General features: G+C 52.9%; 2 protein-coding genes across 7 annotated transcripts; one reads left to right on the top strand and one right to left on the bottom strand.

Moving 5' to 3' along the window:
- Positions 1-13581: 13581 nt before the first annotated feature.
- Positions 13582-22789, top strand: HMGA1 (high mobility group AT-hook 1). Of its 4 annotated transcripts, none has more exons than XM_053603266.1 (6): positions 13582-13744; positions 13984-14097; positions 17652-17830; positions 19546-19629; positions 20230-20280; positions 21467-22789. In XM_053603266.1, the coding sequence occupies exons 3-6, from the start codon at positions 17696-17698 to the stop codon at positions 21518-21520; spliced, it is 324 nt and encodes a 107-aa protein (XP_053459241.1). In that variant the 5' UTR covers positions 13582-13744; positions 13984-14097; positions 17652-17695; the 3' UTR covers positions 21521-22789. The 4 variants fall into 4 exon arrangements, with proteins under 4 accessions (XP_053459241.1, XP_053459239.1, XP_053459243.1 ...); XM_053603264.1 differs by having other exon boundaries at positions 13620-13744; positions 20230-20284; positions 21470-21588; XM_053603268.1 differs by having other exon boundaries at positions 13656-13744; positions 17652-17797.
- Positions 22790-22915: 126 nt separating this feature from the next.
- Positions 22916-25495, bottom strand: SMIM29 (small integral membrane protein 29). 3 transcript variants are annotated; one of them, XM_053603270.1, is made up of 5 exons: positions 25384-25495; positions 24164-24347; positions 23961-23986; positions 23618-23723; positions 22916-23462 (listed from the first exon to the last, which is right to left on the bottom strand). In XM_053603270.1, exons 2-5 carry the CDS (start codon positions 24272-24274, stop codon positions 23397-23399), a joined length of 309 nt encoding a protein of 102 aa, XP_053459245.1. In that variant the 5' UTR covers positions 24275-24347; positions 25384-25495; the 3' UTR covers positions 22916-23396. The 3 variants fall into 3 exon arrangements, with proteins under 3 accessions (XP_053459245.1, XP_053459244.1, XP_053459246.1); XM_053603269.1 differs by having other exon boundaries at positions 25150-25420; XM_053603271.1 differs by lacking the exon at positions 23961-23986 and having other exon boundaries at positions 25384-25425.
- Positions 25496-26435: the final 940 nt, after the last annotated feature.

The raw sequence follows: 26435 nt of genomic DNA, 5'->3' as shown, positions 1-26435 counted from the left end.
AGGAGCAGTCAGGATAATAAGAGCTGCAATTCTTGAGCATTTACTGAGTGCTCAGTCCTGTGCTCCCTCATTTAGGATTCACCCTGCTATATAGCAAGGAGGGCAGGAAGGAAATGGAATTCAACCTAGAGGGTTTAAGAGGCTTCAATGAAATGGCTCTTTGCAGAGGTAGTGGCAGCATGAAGGGGATCAACCTAAGCATTGGCATTAGCAATGGTGAGACGTCACTGTGACTTCCAGGGCTGAAGCAATGGAAAAAAGGCTGTATTCCTGAGTTTGAGGTTCCTGTCCTGTTCCTGTCCCTTCCCCTGGAGGAACAGACGCAGCCAAACCAAGGACTAAAGGAGGGCAGGGCAGGGCCAGAAGCACCGTCTTCTCTATCTCTCCTTCTGTCAGATCTTCTGAATGGATGCTGACCAACAGAAAGCCAGCTGACTGGGCGGTACCTGTAGCTTAGTGAGTAGGGCCCCCGCCCCATATACCAAGGGTGGCGGGTTCCAACCCAGCCCTGGCCAAACTGCAACAACAACAACAACAACAACAACAACAACAACAAAAATAGTCAGGTGTTGTGGCTGGCGCCTGTAGTCCCAGCTACTTGGGAAGCTGAGGCAAGAGAATCGCCTAAGCCCAAGAGCTGGAGGTTGCTGTGAGCTGTGACACTACGGCACTCTACTGAGGACAATAAAGTGACACTCTGTCTCTAAAAAAAAAATTAAAAAAGAAAGAAAGCCAGCTGACAAGGGAGTCCCAGGACCCAGGCCAAGAGGTTAGCCTCACTGGCACAGGGCTGGTCGGACCAGGGATGAATGGGGAGGAGGAGTAGTGGATGAAGTGAGAGTAAGGAGCATGGGGATGAGGGGTGCAGGATTATCCTTCTCCATTTCATTTTGCAGATGAGAAGATTGAGTCAGAGACATGAAGTAACTTGCCCGCTGTCACAGCTGGGAAGGTAGAACTAGAGGAAAGAAGGCTCTGAGGTCCTGGTCCCTTGGGCCAGCCTCCTAAGACAGGTCCCCCCAGTCCAGGGCTCTGGTAGGGCTCCCCTCTTCCATCCCTTTCTCCTCACTCTGCTCACACTCCTACCTCGTCTGCCTCCCCATCATACCGCCTAGCCTCTCCTTTCTCTGTGTCCTTCCCACTCTGTCTCTTTCTTCTACCATTTCTTTTCCGTCTTCTTGTCTCCCTCTTTCAGTCTGTGTTTTCATTTCTCTCAGCCTCCCCCTATAGCAGGCTCTTTCTTTCACTTTCCATCCGTCGTCCCAAAGCTCAGTTTCTACACAACTCTTTCCTCTGGCTCCGTTCCTGAGCCTCTCAGCGCCCCAGTTCCACTCCCGCCCGCGTCGCCTGCCTGTCGCTGGTCGCTGGTCGCTGCGGCAGGCGGCAGCTCGGTAGCGGGCCGGGGGGCGGGGAGCGCAAAGCTGGCGCGGCGCCGACCTGAGTCACACGCATGAGGCAGCGTGAGTCAGGCGCGAAGGGAAGTCCCTGCGGAAGGGGCTTTCGGAGCCGCAATAGAATCGCAAGGAAAGAGAAAGTGTTCCGAAACGCTGCCTTGACACAGTGACCTTGTGTGAGCCTGAGCTGGACACACACACTCACACCCTTCCCGCGGACAACAGCGCGCACCCCCCACCGCCCCGCCCCCCACATCCCCGCCAACGAGGCCAACTCTCAGGTACGCGGCCCGCTGCCCGCCAGGCTGGAACTGAGCCTGTGTCCCTGAGGGGACAGGCTGGGGGGTCATAGAGAATCAAGCTGCTTGTAGAGTCTGTGACCTGTGCCTTCATAGGGCAGTGCCGCTCCCCGCGTCCAAAAGGTGTGGGGACAGCCCTCCCACGCAGCATTGCACACCTGCAGTCAGACCCCAGACCCATTCCCCAACAAAGTGTCAAGGACCCCTGAGGTTCTACCCGGTCACCTCATGGGGCCTACTAGGGTATGGTAGAAGGAGCGCATTGGGATCCTACAGCGACCCTTAGAGCATCAGGGATGAAACCCAGCTGCTCCGAGGCTCTCTTCCTGATCCTCTGAGGCTGTTGGGGAGTGGATTACAGAAGTATCTGTTGACCACCTATTACGTCCCAGGTTCTTAAAACCCGGGATAAACAAAACTGGATGGTGAAAAAAATATGTGCCTGCCTTCCAAAAGCAACTATTCTGGGTGGGTGAGGGAGATAATAAATAATACAAAATAAGCAAATTATCTAGACCAGCACCATCCAATAGAAATAGAACAGGAGACAAGAATATAATGTTAAATTTTTACTAGCCACATTAAAATAGTAAAAAGAAACACATGAAATTAACGTTATTTAATCCAATTTATCCAAATGTTACCATTCCAACATGTAATCAACATACAAAAAAGTATTAATGAGTTTCTCTCTCTCTCTTTTTTTTTTTTTTGAGACTGAGTCTCATTATGTTGCCTTCGGTAGAGTGATGTAAAATCACAGCTCACAGCAACTTCAAACTCTTGGGCTTAGGCTATTCTCTTGCATCCAGCCTCCCAGGGCCAGGTTTGAACCCACCACCCTTCGTATATGGGGCGGGCACCTACTCCCTGAGCCACAGGCACTGCCCCTTAAGTGATTCTCTTGCCTCAGCCTCCTCAGTAGCTGGGACTACAGGCACCTGTCACAACCACCAGCTATTTTTTTGTTGTTGTTGTTATAGTTGTCATTGTTGTTTGGCAGGCCCAGGCTGGGTTAGAACTCGCCAGCCCAGCTATTTTTTTGTTGTTGTTGTTATAGTTGTCATTGTTGTTTGGCAGGCCCAGGCTGTGTTTGAACTTGCCAGCCCCGATGTATGTGGCCAGTGTCCTAGCAGCTGAGTTTTTCAACTTTTTTTCTTTTTTTTTTTGCAGTTTTTGGCTAGGGCCAGGTTTGAACCCGCCACCCCCTATCCTATATATGGGGCGGTGCCTACTCCTTGAGCCACAGGTGCCAGGTGCCACCCAACTTTTTCTTTTTCTTTCTTTCTTCTTCTTCTTTTTTTTTTTTTTGCACTAATCCTTGGAAATCCCGTGAGTACTTTTACATCCAGTACATCTCAGTTGAGACTGGCCACATTTGAAGTGCTTGGTCACCACAGTAATAAGCCACACAGTCCTGCTATTAGAGGAGGACTATGGAATATAGGAAAAGCAGCACTGGAAAACAGCGCTGAGTGAGGGGGTGAGGGGCACTGGGAGAGTGTCTCATGTGGGCAGTCTTGACCAGGGTAGTGAGGACAGGACCCAGCATAAGTAAGACCCGCAGATTCCTGCAGAGACCTCAATCTAAGTTCTGCTACTGCCACTGGCCTTGGCAAGTCACCTGACTTTGCTGACCCCAATTTCCTCAACTATAAAATGGCGATTTTCCTCCTGTGTAGATTGGAGTAGCACACCTGAAGCAGTGATGCACTCTATTTTTCTTTCTATTTTTTAAATAAAATTTTATTTTATTTATTTTTATTTTTTTAGAGACAGAGTCTCATTTTAAATGTCACCCTTGGTAGAGTGCTGTGGCGGCACAGCTCACAGCAACCTCCAGCTTTTGGGTTTAGGCAATTCTCTTGCCTCAGCCTCCCAAGTAGCTGGGACTATAGGCACCCACCACAATGCCCGGCTATTTTTTTGTTGCAGTTTAGCCGGGGCCGGGTTTGAACCCACCACCCTCGGTATATGGGGCTGGCGCCCTACTCACTGAGCCACAGGCACTGCCCCGAAGCACTCTATTTTTCTTTCTTTTTTTTCTTTTGTAGAGACAGAGTCTCACTTTATCGTCCTTAGTAGAGTGCTATGGCATCACACAGCTCACAGCAACCTCCAACTCCTGGGCCTAGGCGATTCTCTTGCCTCAGCCTCCCGAGCAGCTGGGACAACAGGCGCCTGCTACAACGCCCGGCTATTTTTTTGTTTGGCAGGTCTGGGCTTGAACCCGCCACCCTCGGTATATGGGGCTGGTGCCATTCTCACTGAGCCACAGGCGCTGCCCAAGTGAGGCACTCTTTTAAGTGCTATCCTTATCCCATCCTGCTGTTTGCAGCAGGTGGCAGGGCACACTTTCCCAATCTCAGAGTCATGTCCTCCCTCCCCCAACAATTGATGGCTACCAGAGGCAGCCCAACCTCCCAAGCCACCCCTAGACCCTACATCTTTTACCCATTTTTTACCCCTTGCTATAGCAAGATACTAACCTCTTTGGGCCTCAGTTTCACTGACTGTGAAATGGGTGCTTTAAGCTCTTGAAAGAAAAGCATTGTAGATTTCCAGAGGATCAAGCCAACCTTTTTTTTTTTTTTTGAGACAGAGTCTCACTCTGTCACCCTCAGTAGAGTGATCTGGCATCATAGCTCACAGCAAAATCAAACTCATGGGCTCAAGTGATTCTCTTGCCACAGCCTCCCAAGTAACTGGAACTACAGGCACCCTCCACAAGGTCCAGGTATTTTTAGAGATGGAGACTTGCTTTTGCTCAGGCTGGCCTGGAACAGGTGAGCTCAGGCAATTCATCCACCTCGGCCTCCCAGAGTGCTAGGATTACAGGCGTGGGCCACCATGCCCAGCCTCAAGATAGACCCAGGTCAATACTGAGGTGCCAACCTCACTGCTCTTCTTTGGGAACTGAGAGAAAGATTGGCTCTCTTTTCTGCCTGTGACAGGCATTCTGCCTTCAAAGCCTCTTCCCATCAAGGACAAAACTGATGGGAAAGGTATGCATTTGAACTATAGACAGGGAGGTGTGAAGGCGAGAGCCCCCAGCCAAGAAGCTGCTGTGAGAGGTGCTTTGGGCCACCTTTACACATTGCTCTTCCCCTTGGGCTAGTAGGCAATAGACCCAGAAACCCAAGGGAATTATGGGGATTAAAAGGTGGCCTCTTCCTGAGGGACCACTGGGCCCAGGACTAAGACTGCAGCAAAGATGGAGGTGGGGGTTGGGAGCAGGCTCAGAAGTGCCCAGGCACAGGAAGCAACAGTGGCTCAGACTTGTGATGCAGACCCAGCATCACCTGTCACCCAAAGCCAGGGAACTGGCCAGGCACCCTGGATGGTGACACAGAAACATGGCTTTCAGCAGCTCCTGCCTAGCGCTGCCCACAGTGAGCACCACTGCTCTTGGGGACAGCCTGGCAGCTGCTAGTGCTGCAAGCCCTGGATGTTCTCTGCACATTAGCTTACCAGTTTATCCACAGAGACCCCACCCAACTCTCTAAGCCATGCCCACAGTTCTGAGTAGTAGATTTCCTGTCATCCAGACCTCAGAGATAAGGCAGGGGGTAGGGAGTCTATCCCAGCCTTGGTTAACTACCAGATACACACTGCCTAGCCCCCAGGCCACACAGGTATTCTAGTCCCAGCGGGGCTGCAGACCCCCTAGTGGCCAGGTTCCTTGAAAATAAGAAAACAAAGAGGCTGCTAACCCAACTGCCAGTGGGACAGTGTCTTGGAGAACATACCAACCCCCAGGATTTATGGGGTGGGGAGAAGTCCTGGGGACTTGGTGAGCAGGGAGCTGGCAAGGAGGTTTAAGCCAGGTTAGCATGGAAGGGGTAGTCAGCCCCGTCACCATCTCCTAGCCAGATTCTAGAGCCCAGGCTTGCTCTGCTCAGCCTGCCTCCCTTCTCTTCTCTCCCACCAGTGGCTACCTCCCCTCCCCCACTCTTCTTTTCTCCCTTCCCCCCAGCTACCCACTTCCTCTACCCTCCCCCAGCCCCTTTCCCTCTCATTCATCCATCCATTCACCAAACTTTTGCTGAGTGCCAAGGCTCCCTTTGCCCCTAGTGCAAAGAGGCTGGCGCTTGCTGGTACAGGGGAAAAACAAAACAAAGCCCTGAAAGATTCCAACGTATCTCCAGTGTGGGGTAGGTCCTCCTCCCAAGCCCACCTCCTATTCAGCTTATCACCCCCAACCTCCACCCTGCTCTCATTTTATTTTTTTTGAGACAGAGTCTCACTTTGTCACACTCAGTAGAGTGCTGTGGCATCATAGCTCACAGCAACCTCAAATTCTTGGCCTCAAGTGATCCTCTTGCCTCAGCCTCTCAAGTAACTGGGACTACAGGTGCCAGCCATAACACCTGACTATTTTTTCAGAGATGGGGTCTCTCTATCTTGCTCAGGCTTGTCTCCAACTCCTGACCTCAGGCAATCCACCTGCCTCAGCCTCCCAGAGTGTTAGGATTACAGGTTGAGATACCCTGCCTAGCACCACCCTGCTCTCAGTTCTATCTCCAGACTTTGGTCCATGGCTTGTGGTACTATAAGTCCAACTCCAGGTGGTTCACATGTTTCTGGGATCAGGCAGGCAACACCTCCTCCTGCCCATCCCCAGGATGGAAAGCCCAGCACCACACTCTCAGCTCTAAAAAAAAAAAAGTCAGGATACAGATTAAGGGTGGACTGGTCTCACATTTGGTGTGACTAGGGCTTCTCCCCAATCTGGGCAGTGTCCCCCAATTGTGACCCCTTCAGTGGTGAAGCCTACAGAGGCAGAAGGAACCAAGCCAGGATCACCGTTCCCATTCACAGCTCAGGACACACTCCGACTTGGCTTAGAAAGCAGGCAAGTAATAGGGACAAGAGAAACAAAAAGTAGAGTTCCCCAAAAACTCAGGGCCTGTTCCTCAAAGTCTGTGACATAGATGGGAGCAGGTGGCTAAAGTTACAGAACTTGAGTCCCCATATTCTAAAGCTGGCTAATGAACCCACAGGGACTTCAAATTGCAGTGTGTGGTCTGGGAGGCAAACTTAACCCAGGGTGTCAAGCAGACTCCAGAAAACATGGGAGCACTTAGATAATAGGGCCATACACGTGGAGTTGCTGCCCTATCATGCTTCATTCTGCTGGCTCATGTGAGTATATTTTCAGCCATTCCTAGGTAGGAACAGACATTGTATTTTTTTTTTTCCCCCTGTGGTTTCTGGTCAGGGCTGGGTTTGAACCTGCCACCTCTGGCATATGGGGCCAATTCCTTACTCCTTTGAGCTACAGGCACCACAGACATTGTATTTGAGGCATTTTACCCACAGAGCATGTAATATTGGACTCTGGACTGGACATTGTTGGATAGTTACTTAGACCAAGGAGAAACTATTTTCTTCTACATAAAGCATAAATCTTTTTTTTTTTTTTTTTTTTGAGACAGTCTTATTTTTGTCACCCTTGGTAGAGTGCCATAGAATCATAGCTCACAGCAATCTCAAACTCTTGGGCTCAAAGTGATTCTCCTGCCACAGCATCCAGCTATTTTTTAGAGACTGGGAATCACTCTTGCTCAGGCTGGTCTCAAACTACTGAGCTCAAGCAATCCACCTGCCTTGGCCTCCCAGAGTGCTAGGATTATAGGCATGAACCACTGCACTGGGCCCTATAAAGCATAAATCTTATACTTACCCAGCCCAACTCACACTCTGGTGAGCTGCCACCATTACCCAGTCACCAATAACCAAACTACCAGCCAGTCTACCCCAGCCAAAGGGATAAGACAGATGCCAAGTGACCGCCAGCTTCTATGAGTAAACCTGAGAACAAGTGAAAAAAAAAATTTCCCATAAACTGTTAACAAACTATAAAATCTAAAGGTAATGCCTGTTAGAAATCAGTTTGTGAACAGGAGAGCAAATGATGAAAGCACAGAGGTTTTAACCTGGTGATACAAAAATCATGTCTCTGAAAGGTGCAGAAGCCCTGTGCCATCTCCCACTGGGCCATCTTGCCATTCTTGGGATGATTGCTGCCCTCTTCTTTGCCTTGAGGTTTGGGGACAGATGCCCTGTGGCCCAGCCCTTGTGGATAACAGGAACCACTTTGAGTAATCATTCTTCATTCAACACTTCTTTTTTTTTTTTTTTAATTTGAACACTCCACTAGTCCCTGGGGTTACCCTAGTGAACACAAAAGATAAAATTCCCTACCCTAATAGGGTTGGCATTCCAATGGAGGGAACTACAGAGTACTACACATATCATTTATAACAGTTAAATAGGGGGGCAGCACCTGTGGCTCAAAGGAGTAGGGCGCTGACCCCGTATGCTGAAGGTGGTGGGTTCAAACACAGCCCTGGCCAAAAAATGCAAAAAAACCCCAAATAGGTGAGTTAATTATATAGTATGTTAGAAAAAATAAAGCATGGTTAAGTGTCTGGAGGATTGAAGGGGAAAATGTACAGTTTTAAATAGTATAGATGAGTAATACTGAGCAGGGACAAAAACCATTACAAAACCATTGGAAGAACTGGAGGAGCCGGCTCCAGGCTGGGCCTCCTGGAACATGACTGAACTGCTGGCCTCTGCCCCCATGAGGGGGTAGGAAATTAGGAGGCCCACTGGAATCTGTATTGTGATGTAGGAACAGGAGGCCTTACTGCCACCACACCTGTTTCTTTTCTTTTTTTTCTCTTTTTTTTTTTATAGAGATGGAGTCTCATTTTATCGTCCTTGGTAGAGTGCTATGGCATTCTACAGCTCACAGCAACCTCCAACTCCTGGGCTTAGGTGATTCTCTTGCCTCAGCCTCCCAAGTAGCTTGAACTACCTGTTTTTTTTTTCTATTTTTTAGTAGAGACAGGGTCTCACTCTTGCTCAGGCTGGTCTCAAACTTCTGAGCTCAAGCAATCCTTCTGCCTCAGCCTCCCAGAGTGCTAGGATTATAGGCGTGAGCCACTACAACTGGCCTCCCACACTTGCTTCTTGAGCTCCCCTCCCCTGCAAAGCTGGTGACTAGATGCTAGTTGTGTTGCAGAAAACCCTTGGCTCCACAGCCCACACAGCACTATTTCCCTCCCCACACCTCCTCCCTCCAAATTTCACTTTCTTTGGTGAGACCTTATTCACATCCAAAAGTAGCTTCAAAGGAACGTAGATAATGGTGACTAATGCCAGCCCACTGTGGTGTCTGTCACAGCCCCAAGCCCATCCCCATGCCAGACACCCCATACCCCATTTCCTTGCCTCCAGAGCCTCCTGATTGGCTCCACCTACATTCCAGCCTCTTCCCTGTGCTTCTCCAGACCCCCACTGCAGCGTGTACCACACTGGCAAAATTACCTGTGGACTTTCTTGCCCCCATCACCCGATGTAAACTCCTTGAGGACAGGAGTATAGCCACTCATCTCAAGGCCACATCCTCAGTGCCTATAGTGGTACCTGGAGGGATCCATCTGACCAAGCTGGGAGAGGGGCAGCAAGCCCACTCAGCCTGGGAGTAGAAGCAGTGGAGAGAAAAAGGCAGAATCCTAAGCTATTTAACTGCCCCCCAAACTCAGTTTTAGCACCTGCACAGTGGGGCCAATAGCAATTAATAACCAGTATGTATGTCAAGGAATCTGAGGGAGCGTACATATTCATATGTGTTCATCAACTCTTTTTCTCAGATTTCTTCCACAGTTGGAGAGGGTCTGGGCTTTCCTGGGAATCCAGCCCTGAAGAAGAAAGCTGGCAAAATCCATAGCATCTTGGGGCCAATGCAGGGTAGGCTACTAACTCATAGTAGGGAGGCAGAGAGGTGCCTGCTTCCTGGGCCCTCCTTTTCACTTGAGAGGTTTTCCCTCGAAAGTTAGAACAAGAAGAGGCCCTCCTCCCACTCTACGCCTGCCAGGCTTCCTGGCAGCAGAACTTGTGGTCAGCAGAGCCTGGAGGCCTGATCCTGCCAGATGACCAGCTGCACTAGTAGCTAGGAGACTCTGGAGGAGAGTGGTCAAACACTGTGTACCAGGCTGATTCTTCTTATGTCTTACCCGGGTCATTCCTGGTTGACATGAGCCTGGGTCAATCCCAGCTGGAATGGGCCAGGTCAGGTTTATGCCCAGTATCTGGTCATAACTATTAATAGAACACTTTTTCACTCTTAAGTGTCCTATGCATCTGCTAAAGCTGAGCACACATATCCTATGATCCAATAATTCCTCTCCTAGGCATGGGACCAATAGAAATTTTGCATATCAACTCACCAAAGACATATTCTAGAATATTCACAGCAGTGCAATTCATAATAACTCTAACCCAGAAACTAGCCCTTCAACAGAGTGGATATATAAATTGTGGTACATTCATATCATGTAATTATGCGGCCATGAGAATGAACATTCTACAGCCACACACAGTAACACAGATGAGTTTTACAGACATAATTTTGATTACTGATCTTTTCCTCCAATACCCTATCCCATCTACCTTTCATGTTGGGCTAGACACATAGAACATCTTCATACCTTATCACCATATCCTTCTACAGGCCTTTTCATCTGCTCTTCTTTTTTTTTTTCCTTTAAGACAGAGTCTCAGTATGTTGCCCTTGGTAGAGTGCCATAGTATCACAGCTCACAGAAAACTCAAACTCTTGGGTTCAAGTGATTCTCTTGCCTTAGTCTCTCAAGTAGCTGGGACAATAGGTGCCTGCCACGACAGCCAGCTATTTTTTGTTGTAGTTGTCATTGTTGGTTAGCTGGCCCAGGCCGGGTTCAAACCTGCCAACTGCAGTGTATGTGGCTGGTGCCATAACCACTGTGCTACAGATGCCGAGCCTCATCTATTTCTAGAAAATAAGAGTCAGTTTTTCTGAGAAAGTTGACCTGAACGACCCATTCCCTAGACATTTCTGTTGGGTTTATTGAAGTTTGATGGGTTTGTCTTTGAAGAAGCTGTATAACCTCATCACCTGAAAATGCTTCCTATGGGGAAGATGGGTTCTGGTATCAACCATCTACTCTGAGATCTCTTAGGCCTTTGCCAACCGGTTAAGGCCCCAGGCTTACAGGGAGCTCCTTCTCCCTGCCTGCCCTGTCCTTCACCCTCAGCCTCCCACCTATCCAAATCTCACTAAGGCCTGCTCAAACCTGTTTCTTCCAGGATTTCCCACCACCCTGGGCTCCCGACCTCTACCTCCTGTAAATCCTACTAAGTCTTTTTTTAAGCACTTGGTGCCTGGTCTAAGTTTCAAGAGCACAGGTTAAGTTTGCCTTGCTCACTGATTATAGCTCAAAAGTTTGGACCAGCTCCTGGTAAATAATAGGTTCTCAATAAACACCAAATTAATAAAATGTTTCTGTATCATAGCATCTCCCAGATAGTTGCCCAGCTTTCTCTAGTGTATTTCTAATCTTGATTCCTCTAGACGTGAACTTTGCTGGGACAGGATTTATGTCTTCTTCATCTTTTTATCCTTACAACTCACTCTTCTGCTTAATACTTTTTGAAAGAGGAAAGAAGAGAAAGGAAGTGAATTCAGGGTATTTGCAATGAATGAAGTATGGGATGGGGGGGTCAGTGGCTAAAGAGTTATTTGGATTTCAAGAGTGTGGGTAATTCAGGAGGAGAAAGCTACGATATTTATTTGCCTACGAATTTATGGATTTATTTATACCTGCTTCCTTCCGGAGGTTTGAGATGACTTACAAAAATACACACAATACAAGGTAAAAAACAAGTCGGTGAAGAAATCAGGACGAGGGGAAAATAAGAGTAGGAAAAATAAGATCAAGCTGGCTTGGTAGAAGTGGGCCAAAATGTTGGCCAAGTTTTTTCCCATAGCCCACTCAAAGCTTAAGTCCCTCTCCCCTACCCACCTCCGTCAGGGAGGGCCACAGGTCACACACTGTCACACACACACATGGAACGAGAGAACTGTCCCGAGGTTAGCTGGGTCGAAGAGTTGGGATTGACAGAACCCTCTCGGCATCGCCCCAGCTGCCAAGCCCCAGACCCAAAGCCTGTGCTTGGAAGCCAAGGCGGTCTAGGTGAGGGCTGTGTCTAGGGGCCTGTGTTGCTCTGAAGAGGCCATCCTTGGCCCAGGCCTGGAGGCCCAGCTTGCTGCCAGGGGCCTGTGACCTGGGGTGGTGGCGGTCGTGGTAGAGGCTGAAGATCGCTCTTCCTCTCCACGCTGCAAAACTTCCCGAGCTCAAAACTTCACGCCCTCCGGCCAACTCTACTCCCGGCCTACTAAGCGCGCGCGCCCAACACAGGGCACAAAGATGGAGGTAGCAGCGCGCTTCCACCCCGCCCCACCCCCACCCCCAGGCTCCAGACAAAGGGGCAGGTCGCCCCTCCCCCAGTCTCTCCCAAGCGTTCCCCTCCGCCGTCTTCTCCCCTCCCTTCAGGCCACCCTACGGTGACTTCCTTTCCCCTCCAGAACGGCCCTGGGACTTCTCAGGAACTGCGTTTCACCTGGGCCCAGGGGCGGAGAACCAGCGCAGAGGGCGTCCTCAGGCCCACCCCCAGGCCGGGCCAGCCCCGGGCCCGCGCCCTCCCCTTTGAACTCGTTCTCCCGGCCTCCAGCGCCTTCCCGCCGAGGCGCCCCCGCCCCCACCCAGCCGAGCACGTGCTGCCCAGGGCCCAGAGCGCCAGCCCGCTGTCTCGTGGTGGGGGCTGGGCCCACTCCCCGCTCTGTTCCCCACCCCCACCGGAAACATTCCTGAAACATTCCTGAAAGTAGGAGGCCCGGCCCCTCTAGTTCCCCACTCCGCCTCCACTCCCGGCTCAGGGTTTTCCAGCGTCTCCCCCTTCACGGCCGGCTCGCCCCCTGAGGAGGGGGCTGGGCCAGGGCCTCGGCTGACCGGGAAGGGGAGCAAAGAAAAACATGAGTCACAGCCTTGTGTCACTAGACCGCATTACAATTCCCTGCATCACAGGAGGTGTGGAAGGCCGCCTCAGGGACCAGGCGCCGGGAGGTGCGCCCGAGAAGGCCCCGGGCCGGCCTGCAGGGCGCGCCTCTCCGACTGCGCCCTTTCTTCCCCCACCGCCCTCCCCGCCATCTTCCCACTTTGGCTTCCTCCTTGTTCTGCGCAACAAGTCTTTGTTGAGCCAGGCACCAGGCGACCCGGCCCGGCGGGTATGGCGAGTAAACTCGCTCCCTGCCCTCAAAGCGCTTCCAGGCGACCTCCGGCCCACCCTTTATTTCTTAAGTCACAGCGGTAGAGGGTCAGAGCCCAAAGTGAGACTGATTGTCTTCCAAACACCATCCAGGTCACCCAGAGGAATGAATCCTCCCTCGGGTATACCTACAAACGAGCCAATCGTTCGCTTTGCTTGAAGGCTCCACCTTGATTGTGGTTCGCTCGTGGCCATTAATAAAACTAGAACACTTTGGATTTCACAAGTTTCACGTTTGAATTTCACAAGATTTGTATTTCACCAGTTAGCCACAAGCGGGTTGACACTGAAATGCACACGTTGACACCTGTCCGCCCGGGGGAAATCTACGAACCGTCTATCTGGGCGAAGGGGGCGGCGTGTAGGCCTTAAAATTCTGTAACTGGAGTGCTTCTCAGCCCCACTCGGCCCGTACGGACGCTCACCCAACAGCCCCCACACACCCTAAGTGGAGCAGATCCACATGCCCAGAATACCCCTAGGGGTGACTCCCCCTGGGATCCTAGTTTCAGAGATGAAGGACATCTTTTCCTCCCTCCCCACAGTGAAAAGCTCCTTTGTGATTCCTCTGCACGGCCCTTCCGGTTCTTCTCAGTGCGGGACCGTGTGGAGTAGGTTACCCACTCCGCTTCGCAGCTCAGGCCGCCTAACGGCCCAACCCGCTGTTAGCACCCACCCGCGCCGCGGCGGCGGTGGCTGGCTGGCGGCCGCCCTTTTAAATCCCCGGGCTAATTTGCATGGCCCCGCCCCCTCGGTGACACGGCTGGCGCGGGCCGGCCCGTCCCCCCTGCCCCTGGGTCGCTCTTTTTAAGCTCCCCTGAGCCGGGGCTGCGCTCCTCTAATTGGGACTCCGAGTCGCGGCTATTTCTGGCGCTGGCGCGGCTCCAAGAAGGCGTGAGTTCGCGGCCGCTTTGGTGGCTTTTTTTTATATCTATAATTAAATTAAATTATTTATTTATTGAGGCTGCGCACGGGCCGTGCCCAGCTTCCTGCCCCTCGCCATCCTTCGGGGGAGGGGGAATATTTTTGTCCCCCCGCCTGAATGTGACATATAAATACCCCGCGGGGGCCTGGGCGGCGAGCACGCGGCGGCGGCGGTCACTGAGCGCCTCTGCTCTCTCTTCTGGTTTCAGATCCGCATTTGCTACCAGCGGCGGCCGCGGCGGAGGCAGGCCGGTCCTCAGCGCCCAGCACCGTCGCTCCCGGCAGCCCGGAGCGCGCACCGCAGGCCGGCGGCCGAGCTCGCGGTGAGTCGTCCCGTGGGGCCGCCGCGGTGGTGGCGGAGGAGGGCGCCGGCGCCCCCGCCTGCACGCCGCCCCTCCTGCAAGCTGCCCGGGGCTGCAGCGCGCGCCTCCGGCTTTATTCCCAGGCCGGGGCGGCGCGAGCCGCCGGCGGGGGAGGGCCGCGCGGCGCGGGGGCGGGCGGCAGGGCCCGGCGGCGCGGGGAGGACGCCCGCACCCCTTCCTCCGCGTCGCGGACGCCCTGCTGGGGGCGGGGACCCGGGAAAGGCGCGCGGTGGGGGAGGGGGGCGCGCGGCTGCAGCGAGCGCGAGTTGTGCACCCGGCGGAACCCAGTGCACCTCGCGCGGCGGCCGCTCCCGCCTGAGCCCGGGCCGGGGTGAGGGGCGGGGAGAGGAACCGGCTGCGGCGCCGCGGAGGAGTCGGGGGTCGGCGTCCCTTATAGCTTAGGGAAGTTCTAGAAGTGAGGGGGCTGGGGAGGAACCCCGAAATTCTGCCCTGCTTCCTCTCGGCCTTCCTCCTGGTGCCCCCTAGGCAGATGAGGCCGGATCGCGGGCCTGGGGTTGGGGCTTCACCCCGACCCCACCTCTGGCCTGGCCCGCGCCTTCTCAGCCCCCGGGGCTAGGCCTGCCCTCCACCCCCACAAACTGGTTTCTCTGCTTTGCTAGGCTCTGTTGGAACTAGTTCCTTTGACTCCCCGTTTCTATTTTTTCTGGGGTTCTGTGTTGTGGGGAGGGCGCGCTGAGGGAGGGGGTTTTCTTCCTCTTCCTCCGCGCGAGCGCGCGCCAGGTTTCCTGCCCCAAGGCGGGCTTGGGTGCCCCCTCTGGCAGTAAGTGGGGCCGGTGCACCCGCGTGGCGGTGCATGCGGTCGGGGTGCGCTGGTTTCCCGCGTCTGGATGAGCGGCCTGCGCCCCTCCCCCAGCGCGCCCTGGTCCCTAGTCCGGCGTGTCGGCCTAGAGCGGCCTGGTGCAGACACTTGCAGAGTCACCCTGGGTCCGAGTCTGGAGCAGTATTCGACAGGGTCCTAAACCAACCTCTAGGCGGATAAACAGTATGGCAGACTGGAAGGGTCACCGACAACCTACTCCATCCTGCTAGCCAACTTGCTGTGTGACCTTGGGCCACTCATCAGTTTCTCTGGGTTATGTTTTATTTATTTACTTTTAAAATTAAAGGCTAAGATGATTTCCCAGGGTAATTCCTAAAGAGTCCTTAAGCATTTGAGGAGCTCACTAGGGTATGTGGCGGATACAGGCTTGAGGCCAAAAAGGCTCGCTACAAACCGAGGGATTGGGGTTAGGCTTTAAATGTGGCTTCTCCAGGACAGGCCTTGCTGATCTTAAGAAACAGGTGGAAGAGACCAGTGAGGGCCTTCTTAGGCCTTTATTCAATTCATGGGGGGTTGGCTCTGGGGGAGGGGGCGGATTAAAGGGTCCCTAGCAGCAGGAATTGTGGGAAGGCACCAGACGGTATGAGGTTCCAGGGAGACCCACCAGGATCTCCAGGCAGGCCAGGCCAGGCTCTAGAAGATTGTGGACTGGCTTCCTTCAACTGGAACCCCCTCTGTGAGGGGACCTCAGGTGGACCTTATGTGAGGTCAGGACTTATTTAGCTGATTAATTTTGATGTTAAGTTTGAAGGGGGAATCTGTGGTGTAATATAAGATTCTAATCACTGGCTGTAATTACAGAACAGGCCAAGCCACTAATGACAGAGCAGGACAAATCACCAACCACTTGCTTAAAAGGTTCTACAAGTCTTAAATATTGTAAAATAGAGTAATTACCAAACAAAGACCTGTCATCTGGAGGGTCGCTTAATGCTTGAGGGGGGCTTCAGGCAGTAAGGGGGGCTTCACTTACTTCAGTTTGTGAAATGTTTTTTCCTTTCATTGGGTTAAAATTACAAATTGCTTCAAAAGCTGAAAAGAGCAAAGAAAAGTCATTTTCAAATGGTCTAGTTCTTTTGGTATAGTGAAGTTTTTTTTTTTAATTGAGACAGAGTCTCAGTTTGCGACTTTCAGTAGAGTGCGTGGCATCATAGCTCACAGCAACCTCCAAGGCATCATAGCTCACAGCAACCTCCAATTCTCAGGCTTAAGCCATTCTCTTGCCTCAGGCTCCCAAGTAACTGGGACTACAGGCGCCTGCCGCAATGTCCAGTTTTTTAAAAATTATTATTTTTTTTTATTGTTGGGATTCATTGAGGGTACAAGAAACCAGGTTACACTGATTGCTTTTGTTAGGTAAAGTCCCTCCTACGATCGTGTCTTGCCCTTGAAACCAGCTTTTTTTTTTTGTAGAGACAGGGTCTCACTCTGGCTCAGGCTGGTCTTGAACCTCTGAGCTCAGGGCAGGCCGCCCCACCCTGGCCTCCCAGAGTGCTAGGATTACAGGCATGAGCCACCATGCCAGGCCTTTTTCATTATTTTAAGTTTTTGAAAACTATTAGCCTAGTTTGATCCTTGAAGCAGTCTGGAAAGGTTAGTTGATCAGGTGCCTTATTCATAACCTCCATCTTACAGATTGAGAGCCTTTCAGAATTGGAGCTACTTGGGCCCACCTATTTACCAAGGGCAGGCTTGTGGGTAGCAGTAGGATGGAGATATGTAGGACCCTCACTCTTCCCAAATACAGAGAGCAGGCACTCCTTGCCACAGGAGGGGGTTTGTGGTAAAGTCACAGTGAATGGTGTCAACTGAACCCCAGTAGGCCTCTGAGAAGAAAGATGATGTTAGAAAAGGACCAAGATGCTTTTAGGGTCAGCCCTACCAGTAGCTCCAGGGGCCAGCTAAGCTCCGTTAGTTGGGTCCATTTCAGTTGACAGTAGTAGGTGGGCAAAGCCAGCCAGGGGTAAAGGGAGAGAAGAGGACACCCTTTGGGTTTAGACCCCTTTTCCTTTGTCATCCTACCCACTGCAGGTTCAGCCATCTTCCTCTGTCAGCTGTCCCCCTCTCTGCATGGGGACTTTACCCTTGGAGAGCTGGTGGGGAGGCACCAACCCTGGTTGCCTTATTGACACTTTTGCTTTAGCATTTAGTTGAGGCTTGGACCTTGCCAGATAGCCAGATATCATCAGCAAGGTAGGCAGGGGGTTGTCAGCCATGGCTGCCAGATCCCAAGGTCTCATTCTTACTACTTCTTAGTCCCCTCTGAACTGCCCGGGTTTGGTTTTTCTCCTAAAGTAAAAGGGCAACAGCTGGCTACAGAGGGAGGGTACCTTGGCAGTGTGTTAGCCCCCACCCTGCCCACACCTTTGCCCTACCCATGCAGCTAGGTCTGGGCTGGCTGGCTGTATCTCTAGGGCCTGTGGGGGTGGTGTCAAGGCAGGACAACAAAGAGCCCTTCTGAAGAGAAGATAAGGAGGTGATTAGGCCCAACGGCCCTGCTCCACCCTGTGGCAGCATGCTGGGGTGGCAGACCCCTCTGTACTGGGCAGGGTTGGTGGCCCCCACCACCGGGAGCAGGCAGTTTCCTGCAGTGTACCTTGAGGTTAGGGGGTTTTGAGGGGGTTGAGGAGTGGCCATAGCGAGATGTTACAAAACCACTCTCACTGTCTCCCAGGATCCCAGCCATCACTCTTCCACCTAATCGTAAGAGGAGGAAAGATGAGCGAGTCGAGCTCGAAGTCCAGCCAGCCCCTGGCCTCTAAGCAGGAAAAGGATGGGACTGAGAAACGAGGCCGGGGCAGGCCGCGCAAGCAGCCTCCGGTGAGTCCTGGGACAGCGCTGGTAGGGAGTCAGGTGGGTGTCCAAATCTTTGCTTTGGTGTACTCTTTTGGGCTGGGGGGTACCTGGTGTCTCAGCAAGTGGGAACATGCATGGAGGAGTGCAGAGTCATTCCTCTGTGTGTTTGTATTTGTCCTCCCCTCCCATGTGTTCTCTACCCTGCATGCAACTCTGAGACCCCAGGAGAGAACTGGGAGCCTAGGTATTCATGCTGAGTTCTGAAGCCTGTGCCCAAAAGTCTAAGCCAGAGGCAACCTGGTGATCATAGGCCAGTACCTACACTAAACCGCCCACCCTTTTTTTCCCCAGTCTACTGTGGACCAGTGAATTAACAAAAATGAAAATAAATAAACATGAAAGTCTAAAGTTTTCATCATTAGAGTCAGTGCACATAAAATTACTGTCAGTTTGCTATAAAAGTTTCTAAGTAACTTATTGTCAATTTCTGTACTTCTCAGCTCAGGCTGGATCACCCACTGCCCACCTTTTGAGTAGTCCTGGAATGGACTTTGCCTTTGGCTCTTTAAATGGAAATTGAAGCTCAAGAAGTAAAAAGGAAGTTGTTGGCAGTGTTCCTCAGAACCCTGGTATTGCTCCCACAAGGTCTCACAGGATGAGACAGCCAGCCTGGTACTGTGGGGCATCCTAGGGAGATTGGCTAGCCAGGTGGTTTGTGGTAGAGAGCTTTGCTTCTCCAGAGGCAACTGTCCCCCAGGCAAGGGGTAGCTGTTGGTTAAGCCCAGTCACTAACCATTCCTGGGAAAGAGACGAGGTGAGGGAAGGAATTAGGCTGACCCTTGCTGCTTAAATGTTGGGCAGATTGTTTCATCTGCAGGTCTTCCTTGTGTAAGGTAGAACATGATCTGTACTGGCCAGTCCCTGGGTCTTAAGGACACATGAGCTGTGAGGAGTCAACTGCCACCTTCTGAGCCTGAGGTTGAGGAACTCATACTCCTCTTAGCCTGTCCCTCGCCTGTTAGCTTTGCTCAGTGGTAGGGAGTGTCCAGAGGGGTGTTGGGTTACTGGACCATGGTTATAAACAGCCCGTGGGCAGCTGCCCCTGGGAAACAGTAGCTGACAGCTTTTACTGCCCAGCTTCTATGCATTATGCAAAAGCTTTTTATTCCATCTCAAGCTTTTTAAAATTTCAGTGGCAACAACGGCAGGGATCTCTGGGGTCCGGACATACTTCTTCCCCAGAGGCATCCTAGAGGTGACCCTTCCCCTTGGATGCATTCCAGTAGTCTCCAGCATGTGTCTTCTAGAGGAATGGGCAGCAATCCTGGCCCAGTGCTAGATATTTACACATATTTGATTTTCATAACCCCCTACAAGAGGCGTCTCATCACTATTTACAGATGAGGAAATTGAGGCTTCAGCATTGTGTCCTCAAGATCAGTGCCAGAACTGGGCCTTAGACAGAGCCACCTAACATTTTCTGTCCCTGTGATACTTTTCTTAAAAGTCTTCTGACCATTTTTGTTGTCCTAGAAAACCCCAGGGGATCAAAGGGAAGGTTAGGAGGAGCTTTGCAAAAATGGTCCAGCTAAGGCCTTGGGTACTGAAGGGCTTGTCACCATGGCTCACATGGATGTCACTCATGTGGGTACTTGGGTCAAGTGATTCTTGCTGACATGACCCTGCTGGGATGGAGCAGAGGGAGCCTCTGTTTTCTGAAGGGGCTGAGAAGGTGGTGACTGTGTCCCTGACTGCTCCATCTATCTTTGCAGAAGGAGCCCAGCGAAGTGCCAACACCTAAGAGACCTCGGGGCCGACCAAAGGGAAGCAAAAACAAGGGTGCTGCCAAGACCCGGGTGAGGCTTGAGATAGGGCCACTCCTGGGCAGATGCAGAGCAAAAATCCCTCTGATTTCTCCATGGCCACGGCTGTAGGGAGGTCTGGAAAGGGGCTAGGTTGTCCTGATTCCTGGACCCCCTTCCCTGCACAAGGGGGTGGTGCTGTGTTTTGCTCACTGGGGAAAACAGCGTGGTGACTGACTTCTATGGGGTTGGTCCTGCTCAGGACAATGAGGAAATCAAGGCAGGAGTCCTGTAGCTTTCCTGGTCTGGAGAAAGTGGGGACAAGGCCAGATTCACAGTGGCATCAGGCTTTCAGAAAAGTTGTTTTGTTTTTTTTTTTTTTATTTTATTTTTTCAAGACACGACTCATATCCTCTGAGTCATAGGTGGAGGAGGGAGTAGGGGGCGTGTGTGTGTGTATGTATGTTGAGTGGGGCAAGTGTGGCTGGCCAGTCATCACCAGCTGGGCTTGGGTGGACCTGCTGAGTGAGAGTCCTGGACTGCCCTAAACAGAGGTAGGTAGTTCTGCACCTATCTCACTGTCAAGGGCATTGGTCATTGGGTGACCATTGTTGAGCATTTTTGACTTAGGGGGTATTTTCTCTAACTCTCTAGAAAACCACCACAACTCCAGGAAGGAAACCAAGGGGCAGACCCAAAAAACTGGTAGGTGAAGCAGCAGGGACTGGGACTCCACCTCATTGGTTCTTGGGAGGGTGTTAATATAAGTGCCTAATCCTGAGCACCCACCATGGGTGTTCTCCTGGCCTGAGGTCTGGGGTTGCACAGGTCTTTGAAAGGGCTGTCCCTTTGAGAAATGAGGGGTCCCAAATAAGGCCACATCCTGGCCTGCTCTGCCCCCCTGGAGAAGGGGTTCTCACCTCCCTCTGCCCCTAGAATAGGTTCAGTACTGGGGGGAGATACTGGAAGTCATCTAGTTTCTCCCCTCTTGTTACAGAGATGAGGAAAGCCATCTGAGGAAGGGATGAGGTTTCTCCTCACTATGATCCTTCTGGGAGCTTAGCCTTGGGCAGGGGTCACAGCTGGTTAAAAGAGTTGCTCACCAGGAGCATCGTCCACTTCTGAGCCCCTCCTAGCTGGTGGGGAGGACTTAGGGTATCTCTAGGGATACACTGCAGTAATGATCATGCCAGCCTTTCCACTCCTGGCCATTTCCTACACCTAACCTGCCCCCTTAACTCCAAGAAGCTCATTCCTAGAGCTGAGCCACCACTGGGGTGGGGTGGGGTAGGGGTTGGGGGTGCTGCTGGCCAGGCTCCTGGAGTGAGTAACAGGAAACAAGTTGTTTTGGAGTTGCTGCCTGTCACGGGGGCTAGCCCCCGTGTGGTGTCCCAACATTCCCGCCCAATGAGTGAGCCCCGGCACACTTCCCCTTCCTCCCCACCCTGGCCTGGGGTCAACCCTCATCCACCCCAGAGGACTATGGACTAGGGCTCCACAGCCAAGCACCTGCCACTGTGGGGTAAGACCACCTGGTTCCAGGGTACCCATGGGGGGACACATGTATCCTTAAGTCACCCTTTCTCTAGCCTCCCCTCCAATGGCGAACCAGTCAGGTCCTTGAATTAATGTTCACTGGGCTGCACCCTCCTGCCCCCACTGGGGACCAAGGGGGCCTTGGCTTCTGGCTCTGGGTGAGAGCAGAATGTGTGTGGGTATTTTTCCTCCTTTTAAATTCTTCCTTTTTTATGAATGAAACCCTGCCGTAGAGGTTGCTGAGTCACCCACACACTCAGCCCTGACTCATCCCCCTTCTAGGGAGTCAGGGAGTACAGGGAGGGGGTGGGGGACAGACCCAGAGCTCACACTGATAGCTCTGCCCACCTCACAGGAGAAGGAGGAAGAGGAGGGCATCTCGCAGGAGTCCTCAGAGGAGGAGCAGTGACCGTGCCTGCTGCCTGCTCCCTTCACTGAGGAGCAGCTTTCTGGGACTGGACAGCTTTGCTCCGCTCCCACTGCCCTGCCCCTTCCCCCATGCCCCCATCACCACTGCCTCTGCCAGCCCCCTACCTGCCCTCACTTCCACACTACACAGCACACCAGCCACTGCGGGGCCCCTGTGGGCTGTGTGGGAAGCAGTTTTCCCCTGGCCTTGGTTCCCAGCCACCCCTCCAACCCATACATACACACTTGCTCTCCTGGACAAGGCTAACATCCCATTTAGCCGCGCTCTGCACCTGCTCTGTCTCCACTCCCTCAACGGTGAGGACACTGCTCTCTGGGCTCTTGGTTTGGGGGCCCTTTTTGCTCCTCTACTGTTCCCTCTGGCTTCCCAGAGAGAGTCCTGGGAGGACTCCCCTGGCCTTAAAAGGGGCCCAAGCCCCATCTCATTCTGGCATGTCCCATGCCACTGCCCTGGCAACAGGTGTGGCCAAGGGAGGTGGCTGCTTGGCCCCTAGCCAGCCTGTGTCTTTGTCACCATGTTGGGCTTACTTCCACTTTTCTTCCTTCCCTAGTCTCTGTACTAGGTTGGACACCCCTTGGGGCACAGGAAGAAAGGTGGAAGGGGTATGAGTCCTTCCCCCTTAACATGGGTCCTAGCTCACCTTTCCCTATGCCTAGGATCTGAGACTATTTGAGTGCTGGAGGCACAGTCACCCCTTTTCCAGGAGAGGCCCAGATTCCCTGCAGCAGCCACCTAAGGTGGGCTGGGTCTGCTTGCCCTACTCTACCTGCTCCTACCCTCCCCCTGCAGCCAGGGCTCACCCTGCCTACACCCCACCCTCCTGCTCCTCCCTAACCCCCAAGGTTCTGGTTCCATCTTTCCTCTGTTCACAAACTACCTCTGGACAGTTGTGTTGTTTTTTGTTCCGTGTTCCATTCAACATCGTCATTGCTGCTACCAGCACCAAATGGTCATCCTCATCGACTCCTGTTCTGCCCACATCAACCCCTCCCCCAAGATACTCTATGGGGAAGGGGGGCGGAGGCACAGCAGGCTGGGTTACTGACCACCCCAGTCCCAGGGAAGGTGGGGCCCTGCCCCAAGGATGCTGCAGCAGAATGAGGAGGGGGGCCTAAATTGACCACGAAGGGTATAGGGGCCACCTTCTCCCCCCGTTGGGGAGGGGGTGGCCATAATTTGTCCCGGCCTGGGGCTCCCCCTCTGGTTTCCTATTTGCAGTTACTTGAATAAAAAAAATCCTTTTCTGGACTGGAGTTTGGTGTGTGCCCATAGAGCCTGGGGTAAGGTAGGAAAGAACCAAGGATGCAGATGGGAGGATACAGGTAGTCCTTAGGAGGTGCTCTGCCCCCGTCAGACTGGGGGAAGGAGGAGAAATAGCATTAGTCAGCTCTAGGGTGGGTAATTGAGTCTCATTGAAACTGGGCACACCCCTTCCCACAAAACATTTTATTTACAAAATATATATACTCAATACTATACATCCCATTCCTGCCTGGTCACCATGGAGATAACTCAAAAGTCCTTCTGGGTGTTTATGTCAAAGCCTAGTTCATGAGGATTATAGAAACCAAAGCTGCAGCCCAGTCCCCAGGAGGAAAAGCTTTCATTGAGGACCTAGATAGTGGGTGGTAGACTCAGCACCCACACAAAGGGCTAAAGACAGGGTGAGGCTTGGGAGTAGGCTAAGGTAAACAGGGCTGAGACAGTGGGTACTGCTGAGAGGAAGAGGGAATGGTGACCAGGTACCCGGCAGGAGGAGTTGGGTGAGGATAAGTGGGAGAAGGAAGCAGACCACGGTCCTGGGAGTTGGATGGATGTTCCCCAAGGCTCTGGAGGTTGGGGCAGAGGTGTCAGGTCATGTCTTGACATCCAGCAAGGGCATCCGCTTGTGCTGGTAGCCGCTCTGCCAGCCATGTACCACCTGTTCGGGGGTGGGGGTGTGGAGACCACACCACAGGTAGGGCTCTGGCTCCTTGGAGTCCACAGCATTTGGAGGCATCCCTAGTCAGAGCCCCAGTGGGGAGGACAGCAGGCTATGGTTTCAACACAGGGGTCTCCTACCCCTGGATTGCTCACCTTGGGGTCTCCTACATCTGAGAGTAACTCCTGCTCAGCCTCGTGCAGCTCCTCAGCTGGGTCATAGCTGTACATGGGGAGCAGGTGATGGCGAAGACGGTCCACCCTGGGGGAGGAACAAGGAGGCTCAGCCCAGGGAACCTTGACTCCCTCGTCTCCACTCTCCTACCTGATTCTATAAAGAGGTTTCTCCCCAGTAAAGAAACAGACTGGCAGGGGAAACATTTCAAGCTTGTAGCGGGATGGCTGAGGCTCCCCTTACATAACGCTCAGAGAACTTGGATCCTACTGGAAGAAATTTAAGCAGAACGCGGGTGGGAGTTGCAGGTAGTAGAATACTTACCGTTGCTTCTTCTGTACATACATCACCTGGAACAGAGACAGCACTGTGGAGGCTGCTGAGCCCATGAAGACCCATCACAGCCAAAGGGGACCCACCTCCACCCTCTTCACAGAATAGCTGAGACTGTGCAGACCAGATCAGGCCCACCCAGCCCCTGCTGTAGCAAGGGTGTGGATGTCTGTGTGTATGTGGGGGCTCCTTACCACAGCCACCACCACTCCGACCAGGGTGATGAGGAAGAAAGGCCCCAATACATAGCCCACCATGGAGTCGCTGTTGGCCTGGGGGGCATTGGGTACTGTGGTGTTACTCATGACATCGGCAGGTGGAGGTGTGAGTGGTCAGCATGGGCAGTGGTACCTCGGGAGGGTGCCTCCAGTGGGCTCCCTGGGGAGGAGGAAGGGAGGTTATCAGTTGCACCCAGGCTGACATCCTGACTGAATCACTCCCTCAAAGCTGGAGATCTCAGTTCAAACACTGGGAGGAGGATCCTCTAGGTAAATGTACTGGGTATAATCCTCCAGTGACCCTTAGCAGCTCTTGGGTGGAAGGGCACCAGGGGAAGGCCCTTTCAGCTCCTATCCCTAAATCAGGGTGGGGTCCAGGTCAGATGCTGGCCAAACATTTAGAAGTTTCAACTTTTGGGGAAAGATTGGTGCCTCCTGAGGCATTGGGTGGCCAGCACCTATTTAGTGGAACAAAATGGAGATATTGGGTTAAGACAGGAGCACCCTGCACTGCAACCTAGGGGTGTTGTGGGAGCATTTGAAGGAGCCAGTGTCCATCCTAGTCCAATCCCCTTCAGACTATGGACCTCATGTACGGGCTCTATCCTTACTGTCACCTCAGACATAGGCTGCACATTCACTCCCCTATCGGTCTCATGTGCCAAGGTGGACACGGGGGGTAAAACTGGTTTGTATTTAAGGGATGATGTCACCTCCCTCCGGTTTCCACCGGGGGCTCCGCCCTGGTCCCTCCTCTCTCGGCCAGTGCTGACAGGCGGAGGTGGAGAGGGTCAGCCTCCACCAACAGAAACAAGATTATCCTATGGAGGCTGCACGTAGATTGCCCAAGGCCCCGGACCCGGGTTCGCCTGAGTCTCCATCAGAGGGCGAGGTATGAGCTACCTATCCCCGTGTCCGTGTGGCACGGCGACCGGGCTTGGCATACTCAGTCGCATGCTCACCGTCCCAGGTCGAGGGGGCATGCCAGGGTGGGGAGGGCGTCAGGCCGCTTCTAGGATGCGGGACACCAACAGCAGACAGGAGGTAGTTTCCACGGCGCTGGGAGGCTCAGCCCAGGGGTGGGGGAATGTTGGGGGATCGCGGAGGGGCCGCCCTGCGCCCGGACATCCTGGAATCCCGGCACCCCGAGGCGTGGACCCGTGCCGGCGCTCTGCTGCCCGGCGGCCATGCCTTACCTCCCACCGCTGCAGCCCGGACAGGAACGCCCTCGGTTGGCTCCGGGGCTCCGGAAGAGCCCGCAGGCGCGTGATCAAAGGACCCGGGGAAATGGGCGGGGCCTCGGCAGCCAATCCAGTGGTGGGAGGCGGACGGCTGGGAGCCTCCTGGAGCAGCCAATCTGGAGGCGAGAGGTGGGCGGTGCGAGGGCAAGGGTGGCCAGGCTTGCAAAGGCTTTCCCGTGGCGGCAGAGGGCAGCCGAGGGCTGTGCAGAGCCGGGAGGAGAGCGCTGGGCTCGACGCGCGCACGCCTTCCCGGCATTCCCCAGGTCGGCACCGTGAGCAACTCTAGCTCCCGAGCTGAGATCGGAAACTGGGAGGTAGTTGGGCGTCTGCCCTATGCTTACTCACCTCACTTGTTGGGTCCCACATGTCGTGTCATGACATACTCTAACATCGAGCCCACATGACCTCCATTAGTGTTTTTTTCCCTTGACCTGTGCTCACAGGTAAAGGCAGCAGGCCTGGGTGCGCTCCTGCCGAGCCGTGGGATACCAAACCCACCCACCCTCGCGCCTTAATTTTAACTCTGCAAAACAGGCTGTTGTGAAGACTAAATGATGACGTGGCTAAGGAGTCTAGCACATAGTATGCCCTGAATGTTAAGTTTTTCCTGTTCACCTCTTTACAGAATACAGATGGAGCAGCGGGGCGAGGTCCCCTTACGTCACAGGCAACTTGGTAAATTGATAAACTTGGGTAAGAATTTATGACGTGGTCTGATCTTCAAAATGGGACACACTTAGTGGAGAAATCTGAGTAAGACTGGTGGAGTTTACCAACATCAATATCCAGGTTGTGATTATTATAGTTTTGTCAAATGTTACCAAGGGGTAAGCTAAACAAGTGTACAAGGGATATCTGTATTATTTCCTACAACTGAAAGTGAATCTAGTTACCTGAAACGTAATGTGTGTACTACTACAAGTTTGTGTGTGTGTTTGTGTATACACAGTTGTGGCAGCTGAACCAGGTTATGTTGAACTGGTGGCAGCCTGTGAGAAAAACTCGGA

The sequence above is a fragment of the Nycticebus coucang genome, chromosome 9 (genome assembly GCF_027406575.1).
Source record: "Nycticebus coucang isolate mNycCou1 chromosome 9, mNycCou1.pri, whole genome shotgun sequence".
Lineage (NCBI taxonomy): Eukaryota > Metazoa > Chordata > Mammalia > Primates > Lorisidae > Nycticebus > Nycticebus coucang.
Note: the sequence above shows the minus strand (reverse complement) of the source record. Positions and strands in the feature narration are given on the sequence as shown.